A 20,865-nucleotide genomic window follows, 5' to 3' on the forward strand; every position below is an offset into this window, starting at 1 on the left:
ACAACAGTGAAACACCTTTTAAAACTGCACAACCAATACTCAGAGATCACTCAGAGCTTTGGAAACGATTATGATTCACCTTCTGGATTAATTTACAATGAAACATTGCCAATATTATAACCGCTTTTATTTTGTCACATGAAACCCTAACCTTTGAAATCTTTACAACCATGCTTTATGGAGATCTCCCTAGCTCATTGTTTTGTTTTGCACGCAAACCCTCCATCATCACATTTGAACATCAGGTCGCTGTCTTGCTCAGTGTAATCATACATCAGTAAGTTTAATATGACACAGAATTAGAGAATGTTCAACTAGCAGAGGGCTGACGAAACTACAGGACCTTGGCACGCTCTGACAAAAGTTTGACCAGCGATCCAGCTCATTTTTGTCCCTCTCCACAGAACTGAACAAATGCAGGTTGCTTACCTGTAACTGTAGTTCTTCGAGTGGTCATCTATGCATTCACACATATGGGCTTTGCGCCTGCGCAGAGACCAGACCGGAACCTACTATAGCTGAGTGGAACGTTTTTGGCGGGAACCCCTCCCCCCACGCTACCGCGCATGTCCATGGGGTTCCCGCCCTTACCTCAGTTTACAGGAGTCCGACGTTGTGCCCCCATAAACATGAGTGTAAATAAAGTAAAGTACATTCCACAATAAAACAGTGTCATTTATAAGTCTCACACCACCAAGTGGGGATGGTGGGTGGGTTGTGTGAATGCATAGATGACCACTCGAAGAACTACAGTTACAGGTAAGCAACCTGCATTTCTTCTTCGTGGTCTCTATGCATCACACATATGGGCGAGTAGCAAGCTGACATACCTTTGGAGGTGGGTTGGTGCATCATCTGAAGATCTCCGAAAGCACTGTCCTCCCAAATGAGCAGTCCTGCCTCGCACGGGTGTCCAAACTGTAGTGCTTGACAAACGTGGATGGAGTGGACCACGTTGCGGCTTTACAGACTTCAGTCAGTGGAACACCTCTGGTGAAAGCCACCGATGTTGAAACAGCTCTGGTGGAATGAGCTGTCACAGGTTTCACTAACTCTAATTTAGAGATAGAGTAGGCCAATTCAATCGTCTCCACTATCCAGCGTGACAACCGCTGGCAAGAGACAGGGAGCCCCTTAGAAGGCTCCCCATAACAAATAAACAATTGCTTTGATTTTCTGAAAGTCTCTGTCCTGTTTTTGTAAAAAGCAAGAGCCCTTCTTACATCGAGAGTGTGCAAGGAAGACTCAAGAGGTGTAGTTGGATTAGGGAAGAAGGCAGGCAAAATAATATGCTGGGACAGATGAAAAGTAGACACTACCTTAGGTAGGAAGGCTGGATCTGTGCGTAGCACAACCTTATCCTTATGAAAGATAGTGTACGGGACATCTATCCTAAGAGCTCTAAGCTCACTTGCCCGTCTTGCCGATGTAATGGCTACTAGAAAGACAGTCTTTAAAGTAAGTAGCCTAAGGTCTGTCGACGCCATGGGCTCAAAGGGCTTGCGTGTCAGTGCTTGCAGCACAACTGACAGGCTCCATGGCGGCACGATACTTTTCACAGTCGGTATCGTGTTCTTCAGACCTCTTAGAAATTTCTTCGTTGTTGGATGGGTAAAAGGTGTAAACCCATCTATACCTTGGTGAAAAGATGTAATCGCAGCAAGGTGAACCCTGATGGATGCGAGCTTAAGTCCCTGCTGGAAAAGTGTCAATAAATAATTGAGGATGAAAGATAAGTGGCAAGATTCTGGTGTTTGATCTTGTTCTGAAGCAAAGTCCTGAAATCTCTGCCACTTTGCTGCATAAGTTTTCCTAGTGGAAGGCTTTAGTGCTGCCAATATAATGTGATCCACAGTCAAAGTTCTAGTTCCAGAGGAGGAGTGGTTGTTATCCTCCATGCAGTCATCTTGAGGGTCGACAGATCTGCGTGTCGAACCCTGCCCTGGTGTCGAGACAGTAGCTTCGGTGTCGACGGGAGCCTGATGTAATCCCCTCTCGATAGCCGAAGGGCGTGAACGAACCACGTCTGTCGAGGCCACCACGGAGTGATGAGGATGCAATTGGAGTTGTCCATCTGGATCTTGGCTATCACCCTTGTCAATAGTGGGAAGGGAGGAAACATGTACAGGAGATTTCCTCTCCAAGTCCTGGTGAAGGCGTCTCCTAAAGATTGCTCTCCTCTTCCTGCCCTGCTGCAATATTTGGCACAAATTGCGTTGTCTTCGGTAGCGAAGACATCGACAACAGGACGGCCCCAGTACCGAAAAAGGCTTTCCCGCACTTCGACATCGAGCTCCCACTCGTGGTCGACATGGAAGGACCTGCTGAGAGAGTCCGCAATGACGTTTTCCTTGCCGGCTACATGGATCGCAGTCAGGTAAGTCCTTCTCTTTATGCACCAGTTCCATATTCTGAGTGCAGAACGGTTCAGGGGGTGTGATCTTGTTCCACCCTGTCTGTTGATGTATGCCACTACAGTCGTATTGTCTGTCGCGATCAAGACATTCTTGCCCTCGATCATCTGTGCAAATGCTTTTACTGCATTCTCTACTGCCAGGAGTTCGAGATGGTTGATGTGATGCTCCCTCTGTGATCGAGGCCAACGACCCTGAGAGGTTAAGGAGCTGCAATGGGCTCCCCATCCTTCTAAGGATGCATCCGTGGTGATCGTTACCGAAGGCGCCTGTTGTTGGAATGGAACGCCTTCGAGAAGAGTCGACATCGAGAACCACCATTTCAGCGATGCCCTGACTTGCTTCGGTAACGAAAGGTAAGTTCGTCGAGCATTGAGCCTGAGATCGAAAGTTCTTAAAAACCAGGCCTGCAATACCCTCATTCTGAGTCTTGCAAACCTGATGACTGCCGTAGTGGCTGCCATCAGGCCTAATAGTCTCTGGACTGTCCAAGCCGATACTTTCCGCCGGCTCTCGATGTCGATGGCTAACTGCTGCAAGGTGTTTGCCCTGGTTGAAGGTAAGTATGCTCTCCCGTCTCGAGAGGATAGGGTTACCCCTATGAAGTCCAATCTCTGCTGTGGAGTCAAAATGGACTTTTCGTGGTTGACCCACAGCCCCAACGAGTCCAACAGGTTGAGGGTGGTTAGTATATCCGACTGGAGCGCCTCGCTGCTGTCCGCTACGAGAAGCCAATCGTCCAGGTACGGATAAACACAAATGCCTTTCTGCCTTAGGTGGGCGCATACCACCGCCATGACCTTCGTGAAGACTCTCGGTGCCGTGGCCAACCCGAACGGAAGAACGGTGAACTGGTACTGGGATGCACCGATCGAAAACCGCAGGTAAGCTTGATGCGACTTCCTGATGGAAATGTGGAAGTACGCATCCTTCAGATCCACCACTGCGAACCAAACTCCTTCTTGTAGAAGCTGCAAAATTGAAGTAACCGTTGTCATACGGAACTTCTTCGGGATGATGAACTTGTTCAGTTGTCTTAAGTCCATGATCGGTCGAAGACCTCCATCTTTCTTCGGGACCGTGAAGTAACGGGAGAAAAAACCTTGGTTGATTTCCTCTGTAGGTACGGGAGAGATGGCTCCTTTCGATAGCAAGGTCTGTACCTCGAGTAGCAGAGGAGGGGATGGAGTCGTTACTTTCACGCCGGAAAAAGGAGGAAGGGCATCGAACTCGATGGCATAGCCCGAGTTGATGATAGTGAGCACCCAGGAGTCTGTTGTTATTGACTCCCATAGATGGTAATGGGGTGCTAGGCGGTCCGCAAAAGGGGGTGGATCTGGGGCCGAAGAGTCAAACACGCTGCTTCTTAGAGAAGTCAGGTTGCCTCTTATCTTGTTGATATCGAGCTTGGTATGGTCTCTTCCTCTGCAACTGTTGTTGTTGCTGCCGAGGTTGAGGTTGGTACTGAGGCCGATATTGCTGGTGTTGTTGCGTTGGTGGCCTCACCCATCTCTTTGGCTTATACTGCACAGGAGGAGCAGTGAACCCCATCTTCTTAGCCGTTGTTCTCGCTTTGTAGATGGAGTCCAGCGTTTCATCAGTGTTAGTATTAAAGAGTCCTTCGCCATCGAATGGCATACTCTCAATCCTCCACTTGGTTTCATGGGTCAAATTAGCCGATCTGAGCCACGCGTGTCTCCTCAGAGATATTGCGCCCATCATCGATTTCGAATGGCAATCCACTTGGTGTCGGGCCGTGGATAATTGCTGCCTGGCGATTGCAGAGGCCTCATTTTGAAACACTCTCGCCAGCTCCTTCTTGTCCTCCGGGAGGTGTTCACATAACGACCCCATCTTTTCCCACAGGAAAAGCTGGTACCTCGCCATCGTCGCTTCGTATGCTGACGCTCTAATACCTAGAGAAGAAGAGGAGTAAATCCTTCTACCAGTCTGGTCCAATTTCCTCCCTTCCCTATCCACCGGTGCCGAATGTGCCTTCTGCGATTGGCCTTGGGCTGACTCAACCACGATGGAGTTAGGCTTTGGATGCTGTACCAAAAATTTGACGCCTTCCTCCTGGATTCGATAAAGAGTCTCTAATCTTTTAGACGTAGCCTGAGTCACAGCAGGTGTCTTCCAAGACAGCTGAGCTGTTTGCTTCAATGCATGTGGAACGGGAATAGCAAGTCTTTGATTAGTGGTAGTCTGGAATACATCATAAATGGGGTCCACAACCGATTCGTCCGTTTGTTGGATATCTAATCCCAATGCCTGTGACATCCTAAGCATATGGTCAGAAAACCTGACCATATCGTCCGAAGGAGAGGAAGGGTCGTCATCGTGGACCTCATCCTCCGGCGAAGGCATCGTTGGAGTCGCAGACACCCTCGATTCCGAATCTGAAGGGTAGTCTTGCTCAGGAGAAGACAGCGTAACCACCTGCAATTGAAGTTGGTCTGTTGGTACCGTGGGAACTGCCCCGGTCGACGCCGAAGGTTGCATACATTGTCGAGGAGTAGACACCCTCGAAGCCTGATGGTCAGGTGGTGAAGGTAGTGGTAACCGGCACACTCTTGTCATAGGTGGCGGGTGCGCATAGTAACCTTCCCGGGGACTCTGTCGATCCGGAAAGTAGCGCTGGGAACGATATCGGTCCCATTCATAGTCTTCATATCTTGGCTGAGGATCGGAGTATCTAGAAGCTCCGTCCCATTCACGACGAGGTGTAAGTCTTGGAGATGGTTGTAGTGGGATTAATCCCTGCAACGTTTGAGGCCTTGTAGGCTGTTGGAAAGAAGCCGCTGACGCGGAGTCTCTTAGTTCGCCCTCCGAAAGGCTGAGTGGGCGTGTCGGTACCGTGGCCATCGGTACCGACTGAGATCTCGATGCCGAGGGAGGCCTCGACATCGACGCGGTCGGAGCAATGGGAGGCGTGGAATGACTCCTAACCGGCTCCGCCGCTCGAGGTGACGCTAAGGTGGATTTTTCAGCGTCCCTCTTTTTCTTCTTCTTCTTCTTCTTCTCCAGCTCCGAAGAAGGTTTAGGAGTTCTGGCTTTCTTTGAAATCTTCTTAGCCATAGAACTCGTCAAAGACCGGCCAGGCGTGAGGGGTATCTGTGCCCTATGAGCTCTGGCTTGCACCTCAGTGCCGCGGTCTGCTGGTTTGTCGATAACGGGCTTACGGATTGCCGTTTTTTCAGTAACGGACTTACCAACTGCCGTTTTTTCCATACTGGGAGCCTCAGTAGCCTTGAGAGCTTTTTCCCACAATATAGAGCGAAGTCTATCGGCTCTATGTTTCCTAGTTTGTTTTGTAAACGACATACAGTGGTGGCAGGCCTCCACAACGTGTCCTTCTCCCAAACAAACGAGACAAAGAGAGTGTCCGTCCGTCGGCGGAAGTTTCGCCCCACACCTTACACACTTCCTAAATGGGGCTTTCGTTGCCATACGGGCCTCAGGCGACCGAAGTCGCTGAGGGAAAAACTATCTATAATTAAATTTTTTTTTTTTTTTTTTTTTTTTTTTTATATAGATAAGAAAGAAGTAAGAAGAATTAGGAAAGATTGAAGAATGAACAGGTTTAAAGAAAAGATTAAGTAAGTTAACTAGAAAAACGCTAGAGGTTCGGTTAAGCTGGTCTATGCACAACGGCGGACGACGAAGAACTGAGGTAAGGGCGGGAACCCCATGGACATGCGCGGTAGCGTGGGGGGAGGGGTTCCCGCCAAAAACGTTCCACTCAGCTATAGTAGGTTCCGGTCTGGTCTCTGCGCAGGCGCAAAGCCCATATGTGTGATGCATAGAGACCACGAAGAAGAACATAAATTTCATCAAACGTTGCATCATACCCAACCCAGACGTTCAGCCATTTTGTCAACAGGGTGTTGAGGAAATAAACAATAGTAGGAGGAACATTATTCGTTCCACTATAAAAACAATTTCAACACAAATGTGTTGGTTTATAACATCTGAATGTGATCCTGAGCCACTCACTTGGAAGCAAGTTAAAATGAAATCAATGGGGCTTCCTTCCAAGTAAATGCGCTTAGGACTGGGTTGCTAACCCAATACTTTTCTTATAAAAAATGGCTGTCCTGTGACAATAATGATAGCATATTAGAAAAGGCTTGGATCCAGAGGTATCTTACACAGTGGGAAAGCACTTCCACTGGAGCAGGGCAGCTCCACTGAATTCTTCCAGTTTCCCCATCCCAGGCCATTGCAGAGGGTCCTTCAACCCACAGGAATGGTTTTGTGGGAAACGCAATGGACTGTAGTGGGGGCAAGAGCCAGAAAGCCTTGCTGCACAAGTGGAGTTCTGCTTCCTCTTCTCTGGATCCAACCCATTATATTGGTAGAAGCATAATAATGTCACCCCCTCTTCTGTTGAAAAAGAAATGTCACTCTATTTGTATGCGTAATTCTACAACCACCTTCTCAAAAAAGCAAACGCATTGCTTGAAATATGTATTTCAGCATCTGACCTGGGACTGTTCCTCAGAGTACCTGAACAGGAAGTATCAGCTTCCGTTCAGGAAATGGTTTAATGTTAATCTAGTTCCAGTCGCTAGAATTAGTCCGGTCCACTAATTTAGCAATCATTCAAGTCCCAAATCTCCTTCAGTGTAGTCATTAAGCATGCATGCATACCCACCAGGTGTGACATCTTGGTATACAATGTTCTCCAGTCCATGTATGAAATCTGAGTGAGCTCCTTCATCCATGCGTCAGCAATAATTAAAAAGCATACATTTTTTTAAAAAGAACAGAATCTAGGTTTCAATCTGAACCACCAATATAGATTTTGTAATGCTGACCTGGTTCAAATGATCACCCACAGTAACTTGTTTCAGCCATGGGGCGGGGTAGGTGCCATTTGCCTAATTACCTGCCCAGGCAAGCTTTTGTGGGGGACGGGGAACAGCCCACAAATAACCCTTGTTTAAGCCATGGTGATCATATAAACCAGGCCACTGAAACAGAGAGACCTGGTTTCAAAATCTTTAGAAAGACCATTTAACTTGCACCAATAGCCTCTTTTTGTCATTGTAGATTGCAATCCACAGGTATGAGCTTCCCACAATGAAAAACAAAAAGCATTAGCTTTGTCTTTGGAGGAGGAGATATCAAGAGCCAGAACTAAGAGGCATATCTGCATTGTGTATTTACATGAAGCAAAAATTTTGGAGGAACATTAATAAGGATGTTAAGTCAGCTACTGTATGTCATTACTCCTAACCTCCCACACCAAGGGTGTATATATCAGTTCCTACCAGATCAACAACTTGTGAAGCCTGCAACACATGGACACATACGTATATGAATTGGTTAAAAAAAGTTTTTGTGCCTATATGCACAACTGCCCAAAATGATCATCACTTTTCAGTCAGCCTGATAAGGAAAGTGCAATAGCCTTTTCTGAATTCTGCAAAGCAAGAGTCAATGGCCACCATGTATAGATATACATAGTAAATTTTATTTATAACATTTATATACTGCCTTTTAGTCCCAAGGCAGTTCACAATGAACACAATCGTAATACAATAAAAAATAAAAGTAGCAAACCACTATAAAAACAAGCAGAGTAAAAGACAGCTGGCAAAAGTCAATATAGTTAAAACCCATTAAAAGCCTGGCAAAATAAAAATGTCTTCACTGCCCTCCGGTCATCAAACAAACCTACCACAGGAATGAGTACCACAAGTAGAATCATAGAATCGTAGAGTAGGAAGAGGCCTAAAAGGTCATTGAGTCCAACCCCCTGCTCAATGCAGGGGGCTGCCACCTAGAAGGCCCTGTCTCATATTATTTGGCAGTATTAATATATAACATAGATTTAGCATCTCAAATGCTCAGAAGTAAAACTCCATATATTACTTTTTACTTTTGTTTTAATAGCATAACAAAAAGGTTTCAAATTAAAGGCAAGATGAAAGAAAGAACCAAGAATATAAACTCCCACTATACTGCTGAGACCAAAAAATAATTTCTTCAAGGCTGAAAAAATATTGCAGACTCCTAGCCACCAGCATCAGATTCGTAGGAACTCAAGCAACTCAGCTCCTGGGATTTTCCAGCTCTGACCTACTTCAAGACAGTTCTCAGGAGTAATTCTTAACATGCCAGTCTAGAGTTCTTCAAATGCATCACCTTAGAGCCCTCAAAAATAAATATACAATACCCTTTTCTGCTGCTTTTTGTAGGGCTTCCTCAATTCTGGATAGCTCCTTTTGCTTATTATCCTGGAGATACTTTTCTTCTTTTTCTGCATCATATTTAATACCTAGAAGACAAAGTAGTTGAAAATGAGTGTTCTAGTCAAAACAGCAGGCTTGTGAAAGGAGAGTACCCTTGATGGGGAGTGGATTAGCACCATCTCCTGATCAAGACATAACTCCCTTCTGCCTCCAAAGCCCACTTATGTATCCTTCTTCTCCCATGTGCTGTCATAGTTACTATTAGTCTTCAGCTAATAGTTGACAAGCACATTCCGTGGCTATCGAGGGGACGCATGGGCAGAAAATATATCTCCAGAGGTTGGGGACTTCAACTCCCAGCATTCATGAGCATTGGGCATGCTGGCAGGGGCTTCTGGGAACTGAAGTCCCAAATTATCTCACGAACTGCCCTCTGCCCGCCCCTGATCCGGAAACTTTGACATGCAGAGTCCAGCAGAATGCCCAGATGCCAACAAAAGAGATGGGAAGGCCGTCATCTTCAAGACACACGATGGGCCAGTTCACATGTTAATGCACTATGGAGATCAGGTCCATGCCATAGCCTCACACATTCCCCTTGCAGGCACGTCCCCCCACTTCTCTGGTATGATCTGCAGTACACTTCAGTCTTGTGTGTGTCCACTACAGGACCAACTATAGTTAGGATTGCTACAAAAGCATGGTTTGAAACACATTCGCAAATCATGGTTTCAGGCAATGCTGTTCATCCTCAACACAGAAGCAACACTAAACTATAGATTTTTTTAAAAAAAAACCAACAACAGGGCAGAGAGGAGGAACTGCACATACAAGAGGGAAGAACTACCACAGATTCCTGAATTCCTAGCCATGGGTTTCTCCAGCAAGGATAGCTTGACGGTACTTTTGAGGTCAAAGTAATATCAGCGTGGGGTATCTTGTAGGATAGACACAGGTAATTTCCCTACCTCCACCCCAAACAGCATAATTGTACACTCACTTATCTGAGAGTAAAGTTCACTGATCACAAGGGGACTTACTTCTGACTAAACATACATAGAATTGTGCTGTTAAGACTAGCCAAAATCTACCTAAGGGTTCAATCTTATGCATTGTTTAGAGAGAAAGACCTACAACTCCCAGCATACTGCTGGGGTATGCTGGGAGCTGTAGGAGCCTTTTCTCTCTGAACATGCATAGGATTGCACCCTATTCAGACCAGTATATAAGCCCATTTGAAACTTTATCGTGACCTCAAATGCTGTGTTAAGGCACCAGCAACATATTACTTACAGATTCCACAGAACAATGCCAATTTCCCACCAATAACTTACTTGCCCCAGGAACAACAAGAAGATATAAGCCTTCTAGAGTTGCAACTACTGCTTCGCCGTACAAATTCTTCCAAGGGATCTTCAAGGTCAGCTTATCTATAAACAAAGTATTCAGTATTTAGGGGTTGTTCTTTTCTTTTCTTCACCTAAGCAATACAGAACACCATTTGATTTCTGCTCCAGAAAAATGCTAGTTTTCTTACACTGTAGATTTGTTGGGAGGAAAAGCAAAGCTACAGTCATTTGGTTAAAAATAGTAGTCTATTCATAAATAAAAAGGGGTACTGCTCATTTCACTTTCACATTGGAAACACACCAAGTGTTTCTTTAGAAGCAATATAAAACAGGTATTCAAAGTTAAGCACATTTCTTGACATGGGATTGCAATCTTCAACTTGACCTTCTCTCACCACACCTGTAGTACACACCCATGGTACATAAAACAGGTACGTCTACTTTCCCTCAAAGTAAACTATTCTTCCAGTATCCCTATTTAGATTACATGAACTTGGGTAATATACAGTAGCCAAGCTAGAGACTGACATTTTAATTATCCATTTCTGTTCTTAGGCATTTTATTAGAAATACTTCAAATGGGAAGTAAGAGTCAGTTATTTTATTAGAAATACCTTGAAGAAGAAGTAACCTGATCACAAGCCAAATATTTCCTACATTTTCCTTTACAGGATTCATGCATTTTATGTGTGAAAACCTAGACCCTACTTCAATTTTTTACCATGCGGTCAAATATCTTAAGCCGTTATGATCTGTCGCATGATTTACAAGCCTCTGGGTGGGGTGTTGTTTTTTTACTATTTATTAAATCCACTGGAGAAAATCCATTACAAAACTATCAAATCCAATACATAAAAGAAAACAATCATAACAAACATCCTTTTCTAATTATGTGAACAGCATTCTATCAAGATTTACATGGCCACAATAACTATACCAATAAAGAATAAAAGTCTTCCATTGATCTGTAGCGTTAATTACGAATGAATTTTCCCTCCTTCTATGTATGTACGCCATTGATGTATCCACTTCCACAACATCCAAACACTTTATCAACCATTCCCAGATTGAGGAGGACACAGCATTCTTACAGCATTTAGCCCAGAAGATTTGTGTGCAGCAATTAATAAATCCATAATCAGTAGTTGATATGTGTAGGTAATATCAGGATCAATAACATTAAGCAAAACTATCAAAGGAGATAAAGCCAGATTCCAGCTTAAACCTGGAGAAGTAATGCACAACATTTTCTGCCAGTAATGCAGGGCAAATTGGCAGTCCCACCAGTTATAAGAAAGCTCTGCTCGTTTCGCATTACATTCCCAACAGTGGAACTAATTGACTGACTAGATCAGGAAGAGCATCTGTTGAACCTTTATTGGTTTGTTTTCCTTCAGCAACATCCTCTACCCTGAACTACTCTTAGAAAGTAGAGGAGTATTAACAGCAAGCTATAGGAGAGTCAGCTAGAATGAAATCCTAGTAAACCCCAAAATGTATTCAGATTCACGACATGAGCAATACGAGCATTTAGAGAATGATCCAAAAGAGAAATAAAAGCAAGAATGTCTCACTGCCAGAAAGCAAAAGCTTTAACCAAAATTCTACTGGCTTCCTGTATTACTCAGTATAAAATATTTCTGACCAGACACGTAACAACAGCTTTCCCTAGAATCTTATTACAATTAAAGTGTAGAAGATATTAAGCAGTATCTAGTGGGGCTAATCCATCTCTACTAGTTCTATCACTCTCACCAGAGCAACGACTTGCGCAACAGGGCTTTGGTGGTTCTAAAAATAGCCCCATAAATTAGTGGAAATGGACCACCTCTGATAACCTGCCCCATTCTGGAAACTTTTTGAATTACTTTTAGAATTGTGAAAGCCCTGTTGCATGACTGGTCGCTCAATAGAATACTCCTCACTGTCCAAAGGCTATAAATTGGCCAAGCTAATGTTGTATACTTTGCCTAATATAAGCCTTGAAAAAAATGCTTTAAAGGTTCATGTCTATTGTATTCTATGACACAAATGTATGAACTGCCAAGAGGTTGCAAATTTTCTAGCTTTTAATTATTGCCAAATCAAAACATACATAAGAATGCTCTACTTACCTATTTGTCCAGCCTTTACTCTAAAAGGAACATCCAACTCACTCTAATGAGAGAGGGAAGGGAAAGATAAACTCATTACACATCAGAAATATGTTATCACGAATTTTGCTGTATAGTTAAAAAAAAGAGAGTTTAAGGTTTGATTTTTAAAAAAGAATTAGGAGAATTGAATGGATGCAACACACATTCAACAACTAATGGAGGACTTTTATCAACATGTGTTGTTTAGCAAGGGAATCAAATTTAAAAGGATTTGATTTTAAATTTTCTCAAAATATTGCATTGGTTTGGGATCTCAATTTTCCACTATTAATTATAACTTTTCTTGAAAGCACAAAACCTAAACGTGATCCTGAAGCCATTAGTCAAAGGCCACAGCTAGACCTAAGGTTTATCCTGGGATCCTCCAGGGTTCACCCCTGCCTGAGCACTGGATCCCCTGTGTGTCACCTAGATGAACAAGTTTGACCCCTGGACGATCCAGGGATAAACCTTAGGTCTAGCTATGGCCAAAGTTAAGGGTTTTAAAAAAACTAGTTCTCTTTGTCCAAAAAAGTGTATTAACTGAAATGACTTTTTCAGTTTGACCAAACAAATTTTGGGATCCAAAGTAAATAGACAAGTATTTCCTCATTAGATTACAAGTTGCTTACCAGCGCATTCTCCTTTATCAGTAAGTTGTCAAGCGCCACATTACCTATAAAGCAAAAGAAAACAGGTCTCAAAATGTCTATATTATCCATGAATCATCAACATATATTTGCCAATTGCAATCTCTGTTCTGCAACTGCAGGTCCTTTTCAAACAAAATGGCACCATCCAGATACATCTGCAGGCTTGGGACAATGCCAAGTTTGCAAAAGCACAAAAATCTTAGGGGGAAACCCCTGTCAAATGGAATGCTAACTGACTTTACAGAGAGGGGAGATGGAATGGAGCATCCTGAAGGAGGGCACTCCAACCTGCAACATTTTCTTGCAGGCCCCACTTATTCTATTCTAGAACTATGGGCAACTCCTGCAACTGAATGGTTCTGACAGCTTTTTCAGTGTTGGAAAAGTATATCATTATGACAGCAGCATAAACAGACTTCTGATGGCACCGGAACCAAAGCAGTGAAAAGTATGGTGCTGATTTCTAGGAAAAGCCAGGTCAGCTCAATTTGCAGTAGTTCAATAGCAGCTTGTTTTGAAACTCTTATGATCACACCAAGAAATGTTTGCAGAAAACAAAAGTTAAGTTACCTAACAGACAGGACCAGTATTATGAGTTTACTAGATCAGGAATTAAGACTTTTACTTTCTGTTTACTGCAATATTCAACTCTGAGACAGCTTCCAGAAATGCACTTGATACTTGAGCTCCAAATTCCTACTGATCCAGTTTGACAACTTTTAAAGCAAAAAAGGAACTTTGAGGATTAGGAATTCAAAGGGAGAGCTAAGGTTAGGCTTATATCATGTATCTTGGATAATGCTTTGATAATCAAGCAAGTGCAGGTCTGCAATATGGTCAATTTCATTTTGTGGCTGTTTACAGTAGTGCTGAGCCAAAACAGACAGCATATCTTGCAAACTTTCCCACCCTATGAAATGAACTGTTATGTAGCAAGGAATCATACGGGGATGCCGTCACCGTGCCCCACCTACAATAGCAAAACAAATGGAGCTTTCACACAATTAATGACATCTTAGGCACAATCCTAAGCAAGTTTAGATAGAAATGAGTCCTACAACTCCCAGCATTCTACAGCCATCATGGCTGCCTGGGGAATGTCGGGAGTTGTAGGCCTTATTTCTGTCTAAACATGTGTAAAATTGTGTCCTCGGTTGATCATTACCTCTCATCTGGATTACTGCAATGCATTATGCATGGGGCTGCATTAGAAAACGGTCTGGAAACTTCAGCCGGTCCAAAACAGACCTGAGAGATTGTTAATGGAAACTGGCGAAAGTGATCATATTGTGCCAGTCCTTTTCCATCTGCACTGGCTGCCAGTCCATCACCAGCCTCGATTCAAAGTGCTGGTATTAACATTCAAAGTCCTAAACAGCTTGGAGACAGGTTGCCTGAAGGATCGTCTCCTCCCATATACTCCTGTCCAGAACCTAAGATCAGCTTCAGCAGTTCTTCTCTGGGAGCCTCTCACCAAAGGAACTGAGATGCATGGCTAGTAAGAAGATGGTCTTCTCTGCTGTGGCACCCCAGTTGTGGAATGAGCTTCCCAGAGTGGCTTGCCTGGCTCCTTCATTGTGCTCCTTTTGCCACCAGGCAAAGCCCTGTTTATTTTCCTAGCAATTTTAGTTTTTCAGTTTCTGTTTTACATCTGGTATTGTATTGCTGCTAGTTTCTCTTTGGTTATTATTTTTAATTTTTATATTGTACTTTTAAATGTTTAAACTTAGTGTGCTCTATTGTCTTGAATTTTATGTTTTTTAATTGTTGTGAACCACCCACATATGTTCGGCTATTGAGCAGTATACAAATATAATGAACAAATATGGATTTTAATTGATTAAAATATTACCTATGCAGATAATTTTTTTAAAAAAAATGCACCCTCTGAATAAAAACAGTTCGGTTTGTTTAAACTGCTGCCAGACTAATAGGAAAAACTATTTTAAACTTAATCACTCAATGGGCTAAATGTTGCGTCTCTACAAAAAGCCTTGGGCTATGCCTGAAGACAAGCCTGGCCATGAAAAATCACACCCTAGATGTGCAACAGAGTAACATCTTTGAAAGTTTACCATCCCACAGGCAATGCATGACTGCACAACTCACATGATCTGCAAACTGTCTCTTCTATCTAAAGAATGTGCCCAATTCCTCTTAGTCATCACAGGCCAGATGATTTTTAATGCAACATTTGATCCTCCTTACCCTTCTCCCCCGCCCCTCCCATCGTACAAGTTCTCTTGCTTCAACCAGATTCTTGAGGCCAACCCAACAAAGTAAACATGCCCCCAGCTAAAGCCATTGCATTAGAAGCCAGAATCATTTTTTACAGGGAAGCTACAATGACGGGCAGCCTCACTTAACGCTGATCTTCTCTCAGTTTGAATTCTCTCATTCAGCAAAGAAAGAACAGAAAGCCGTCTGCAAAGATGGTGTTCAACAACACACAGAAGCTTCATCTTCAGTATATATGCTATCAGTTTCTAATTTACAAATAGATTTTAGAATTATAATAAATTTCAGTTTCTCTTCTTGAAAATAGCCTGGCTTAGCTTGAACTGAAATAGAAATTCAATACAAGCATATTTAGATGTGTACACTTGTAATCTCAAAACAGAATCAATGACCCTTTATCCAACACATGATAAGACTGCTTTCCTATATAAGAAGATCCAGAGGGAAAGTATCTGTCTTTTGAGGTCAAGCATTATAAATATGGCATAATAGATCATGTACTATATTTATTAGTGTGACTTGACATAGGTGGGTGGGAGTGACTTGACATATCTAACTTCTGGATGGGCAAACACAGTATTTTAAATGCAAGCCGCCAAACTGATCATTTTAAAAAGGAATGAAGTTATACATTATGGTGGCATGGCTCTTTGGGAAAGAAGTGTGATTTACTTGAAAGAACTGAATGTAAGTAAATGAGTTTCCGTCGCTTGAGGCCTTATGGATCTAAGGACTTATATTCAATGAGACAGAACTATTTCACAATCTGGTATATTTCCTAGTCATAACAATATGCGGAAGGTACCTGGACTCAGTATGAATTCTCAGCATCAGGCAACTACTATTAACAAGAAGACTTGATGCAAGCATATTCTAAAGTCTAGAGGTTAAGAATTTCCAGAGAGGCAGTTGTGTTTGTTGTTGCCTTTCTGCAAAACAGACTGAAAGTGCAATCTTACGAATAGCTACCTTCCAACCCCCCACCCACCCCACTAAGTGTTTTCGTTTTTAAGATGCACAACTGTGAAAGTCAGCCATTTGGTTCAGTCAAGCACCCTCCACCATCGTTGAAAAGATGGGAAGGGGAAGAGGATGGAAAAGAGGGGAATAAGCCAAGCTTGGTTTGAAGCCATATTCTATATGGCCAGGCATTCACGGGTTACAAGGTTGCCCATTAGATGGGCAGATGGAGACTCTAACACTCTCGATGCATAGACATTATGAACAGCATTCATTGACATGATCAGGTCGTAGCATTTTCTATCTTCTTCCTTAAATTAGCGGCACACCAGTATAAAATTCCTTTGGGATTTTGTGCTCCTGAACAGCTTCCATCCTCCTCCACATTGGTACACAGGTGCACAGCTTTGAGAGAAATGCACACTGAGGGAGCGAGGTGCAGTGTGTAGGCAGAAGAGAAACTTGAAATTGGCTAGTTGTAAATCGCCCAGAGAGCTTCGGCTATTGGATGGTATAGAAATGCAATAAATAAATAAATAAATAGTTGGCTCCCAGCTCTATAGAATTATGCAAAAATGAGGGAGGAGAGAGAGAGGAGGTTTGAAGGGAAATTTAACAACTGTTGTCTCCCCCCCCCCCACCCGCCACGAACATGGGACACAAGGGGGCAGGAGGAGAGAATGGAAAACAGAGGGTATATATTTTTGCTCACACTTAGAAATAAGATCTATTATGTTCAGTTGGGCTTACTCCAACGTAAGTGTGTTTAGAATTGCAGGTTAAGAGTTTTATGGCACCTTCAAGACCAACAAATTTATTATGGTTTAAGCTTCCTTGGATAAGTGCCCCAAGACTTTGTTGTTTTTGCAAGAAATTAAGGACAGGCATTGCAAACAATTAGGGGCAAGTACCTGTAAATTCAACCAGCTAAAGCTGCATCGCAAAGTGTTGTAATGACTACACACTATTACATATACCTGTAGCAGCGAAATGGCTGCTACCTCTAGCAGGGTACTTTTGCAAACTACAACTTTTCTTCCAATTTATCAGGCAACAGATTATATATGATATTTAATACAAATTCATTAATCTCAAGTGCCATCTTGAGAGACATTTCCCCTTCTCTCTCAGAGGGGTATGTGCCCCTCCTAACGGGATACCCACTACAACACACCACATGTACATCACCAAAAACAAAGAAAATATGCTCTTCTTTCTAAAATAGTTTTTTTTACCCCTATTTAATGAAATTTAATGACTGCTGAACCACCCACAGAGCTTCGGCTATGGGGCAGTATACAAATGCAATACATAAATAAATAAATAGAAGAACATGTGACACATCATGGGACAATGGGGCATCATGAGACAATTGAGTGCTCAGGTGAATTGACTTTTGTAAACCGCCCAGAGAGCTTCAGCTATGAGGCGGTATATAAATGTAAATAATAATAACAACAACACCCTACAAGGAGAGTGCAGGGGAGGAATATGCCTAGCTGTGGAGCTCTGTCAATTTCACTTCAGCTGTCAAAAGGACTCAGTGAAATTGACTAGGCACTTTAAAAAAGAGAGCAGGATTGCACACCTCTGTACATTTAAATTAACAGATTTATTGACTAGAACTCATATGATTAAACTGAGAAACAATTAAATCAGGCTGTGGACTTGAAAGAAAGAAAGAACTCAAGGAGGGTAGTGAGGAGGGGGCTGGTCTGCAATCCACAAGACCCCCCATCCCTCCTGAGGAGGATGAGAAGGCAGCCTTCCCCAACCTGATGCCCTCCAGATGTTTTAGGCTGAAGCTCCCAGCATTCCTGACCATTGGCCATGCTGGCTGGAGCTAATGGGAGTCGAAGTCCAAAACATCTGGAGGACACCAGGTTGGGGAAGGCTGGAGAAGAGTCTCCCAGGTCTAACGAAAAGGGCCATGAAGTTAACAGGGGAAGACAACAGGAGGATCTGCCAGAATCAGAACTAAAGGGAAGGGGCATAAAGTTTGACAGGGGGAGTGGGGGAAACACACCAATGACACCTGTGGTGAAGCCCAATTGGAGGAGTCGAAAGTGAGGGGGAAGTTGGTCAGCAAACCACAAGACTTTCCCCCTTTCCCCTTGAGGAAGGGAAGGGGAGGGATTCCGCCAGAATTGGAAACTAAGTCAAGGGGGCATCAAGCTGACATGGGGGTGCTGGGGGGGGGAATACCAAGGGGGACGATGGATTGCAACACACACACCCCAAAAAACCCCACAATTTGCCTTCCTGAGGAGGGGGGGGGTCTGCCAGGATCAGAAGTAGAAGGGGCATAAAGCAGGCATTGGAGGGGAGGGAGGAACAGCCCAATCATGGTGTGTGCGTGGGGGGGGGGGGTGTTAGAGCAATTGGAGAGAGTAGCCACAGTGAGGAGGGCTCTACCCTGCAAATAGTGAGGAGGGGGCTAGCCTGCAAATAGTGAGGAGGGGGCTAGCCTGCAAATCCCCTCGAGAGGATCTGTCAGGATAAGGAATAAGCCTGAAGTGCAAAAGGTTGACCGGGGGGGAGGGGAATACAACACCCCGATCACGCCCCGCGGGAATCCCAATTGCGGAGGGGGAAGAGAAAGCGAAGATGTGGGGGGGGGGGGGGAATGGCCTAAAACACACACACACACACATCCCAGCACCTGCGACCTCTCCCTCCCCAGCAGCTGCAGGTAAATCCCGTCCCCGCCTAAGGAGGCGCGCAGCAGCAGGCACGGGGTCCCCCATCCGCCCCCGCCCCCGCTCTTCTTCTTACCCCCCCAGATGCCCAGCTTGAGCTGCGACTTGTTCAGGTTCTCCACGTAGTCGCCCAGGAAGCGGTTCAGCAGGTCGGCCACCACCGACTCCAGCACCATGGCGGCGGCTCGAGGGTGGGCGGCTGCGTGGGTGGGGGGGAGAGAGGGGGGCGGGAAGGACCTGGACCAGGCAGGGGCAGCGGCGACTCCTGCGACTCCTCCTCCTCCTCCTCCTCCTCCCGGCGCTCAGCCCCTCCTCGCGCCGCCCCGAGGGAGGAAAGGAGCACGCGCGCCCACGTGACCCTCCCCAGCGTCTCCCCGGATAGGCTGCGGAGCGCGTGACCCGGCCAACGCGAGGGGCTCTCCCTCGCCACCACCGCCCCACCGTTTGACTGTTATTTCGCCTGAGATTATTTAAAAAAAAAAAATGGGGGAGTGAGGGGGGGCGTGTGCCTTCTCCCCCTCCTCCTTGTTATTCCCTCAGGGAACGCTGCGCTTCCCGGACGTTTTGGACTTCAACTCCCATCAGCCCCAGCCCACGTGGCCAGGGATGATGGGGGTTGTAGTCCAAAAACCATCTCGACGGGCATTTCCCAGGTTGGGGGAAATGTTGGCGCGCACACACACACACTAGCACAACTCCTATCTGGCCCAGTCAACATGGCGGGTGGTCGGGAATGATGGGAGTTATAGTCCAAAAACAGGTCGGGGAAGGCAGGCATTCACTAGCATAGCACTCCCTGGCCTGACTCCCTTCAGGTGTGGCGCTCTATAGCTTTCATCAGGCCCAGTCAGCATGGCCAGTGGTTGGGGATGATGGGAGTTGCAGTCCAAAACATTTGGCAGGAAAGGCCGCAACACTCTGTGTTTGTGTGTGTGTGTGTGTGTGTGTGTGCAGGAGTGAAGCTTTGGAAAGTGCTTTGTGGATGTCACTGAGTCACTTTCACTGCCCAAGTGAAATTGACAAAGCTCCACCACAAGTAATTACTCACTGCTGCCAATGGTGGTTCAAATATGGAAAGTTTGCTTATATTCTATACAGATAAAGACGGAAGACCAATACAGAAAACATTTAGACAGAAAATTTGGATTTTGAAGAAAACTTTGAATGGTCTCTGAGAGCAGGATACCGTTCATGTTATCATTCATTAGCCTTGAATAATCTTCTGAGGGATGGTCATTGCTCCAGCTACTATTAATTAGTGTGATGCAAAAGAACTGTTTAAAAGATTATTCAAAACAGAAGTATACCAGATATCCATCTAAAATATATCTTCTTGAATCACTGGGTTTTTTTAAAATTGTAATCTGCAAAGTCATCTGTTTGTATCACAGGATTACTATAGAATGAGGCATTCATATTTAGAGATTCCATGTACACAATGGATTATATTTCTTATTATAATTATGAAATGCCCCCTTCACCACATTCATTTCTGTCTTTTTCCCCCCTCTCAGAATTAACCCTCGGCTGCTTTCCCACCTGCAGGCCAGTGAGAAAGTATCCTTAGTTTGCAACCCCAGCTGTATCCTCAAGTGTGCATGCCAAGGATGCTATGCTCAAAGGCTCACCACATCATGAAACTGATACTGATCATGTAGTACCATTGATGTTTATTGCATCATGGAGAATTTAAATTTTCAGTAGTCTCAGCGACAAGATAAATCAAGTCTTGCCATGGAGACATTCATATGTATGAAGCTCCCACCACACCAATAGGGTGCCTTCACCATATATGAATTATATTCATGATTAGGTCTTTGATCGTGGGCAGGCTTTCCATGAGGTAATGTGAAATGGTGGCCGCCAAAGGAAGATGATGTTGTACTAAGAATGGGATACAGACAGACATGAACTGTGGGCACCCTCCACAGAGAAGTTCTCCTGCACAGTTCATCAAAAGGGGGATGGTCACTTATACAAATTATTTGAGCAGAAATCACAGGCACAATGAGATTTCACTCAGAATATTGTGCATGTGGGATTTTAGTTTTTAAGCCAATCTATCTCTCCACATGTATGCACCAGCATTTAGGGAGTCCTATTTACAGGTTTCTGATCCAGTTTACGTGTTTTGTGCCAACGAGTAATATCATAGCTGTGGTTGCTGGATTGTATTAAGAAGCCACAAAAGGGTTGAATTATATTAACCTGCTACTA

The 20,865-nt window shown here is 44.3% G+C and overlaps 1 protein-coding gene across 2 annotated transcripts in view; it reads right to left on the bottom strand.

Moving 5' to 3' along the window:
- The window catches only part of VPS13C (vacuolar protein sorting 13 homolog C), a 109,122-nt gene extending 90,295 nt beyond the window's left edge, over nt 1–18,827 (bottom strand). The window contains exons 1-6 of one of the 2 annotated variants that reach the window (XM_063142478.1): nt 18,725–18,827; nt 12,731–12,774; nt 12,078–12,120; nt 9,949–10,044; nt 8,599–8,700; nt 7,072–7,131 (exon numbers count right to left, since the gene is read on the bottom strand). In XM_063142478.1, the coding sequence (XP_062998548.1) occupies nt 7,072–7,131; nt 8,599–8,700; nt 9,949–10,044; nt 12,078–12,120; nt 12,731–12,774; nt 18,725–18,824 (445 nt within the window). In that variant the 5' untranslated portion in view covers nt 18,825–18,827. The remainder of the gene's footprint in view (nt 1–7,071; nt 7,132–8,598; nt 8,701–9,948; nt 10,045–12,077; nt 12,121–12,730; nt 12,775–18,724) is intronic. The other variant, XM_063142480.1, reaches the window with a different exon arrangement.
- Nucleotides 18,828–20,865: the final 2,038 nt, after the last annotated feature.

The sequence above is a fragment of the Elgaria multicarinata genome, chromosome 16 (genome assembly GCF_023053635.1).
Source record: "Elgaria multicarinata webbii isolate HBS135686 ecotype San Diego chromosome 16, rElgMul1.1.pri, whole genome shotgun sequence".
Classification (NCBI taxonomy): Eukaryota; Metazoa; Chordata; class Lepidosauria; order Squamata; family Anguidae; genus Elgaria; species Elgaria multicarinata.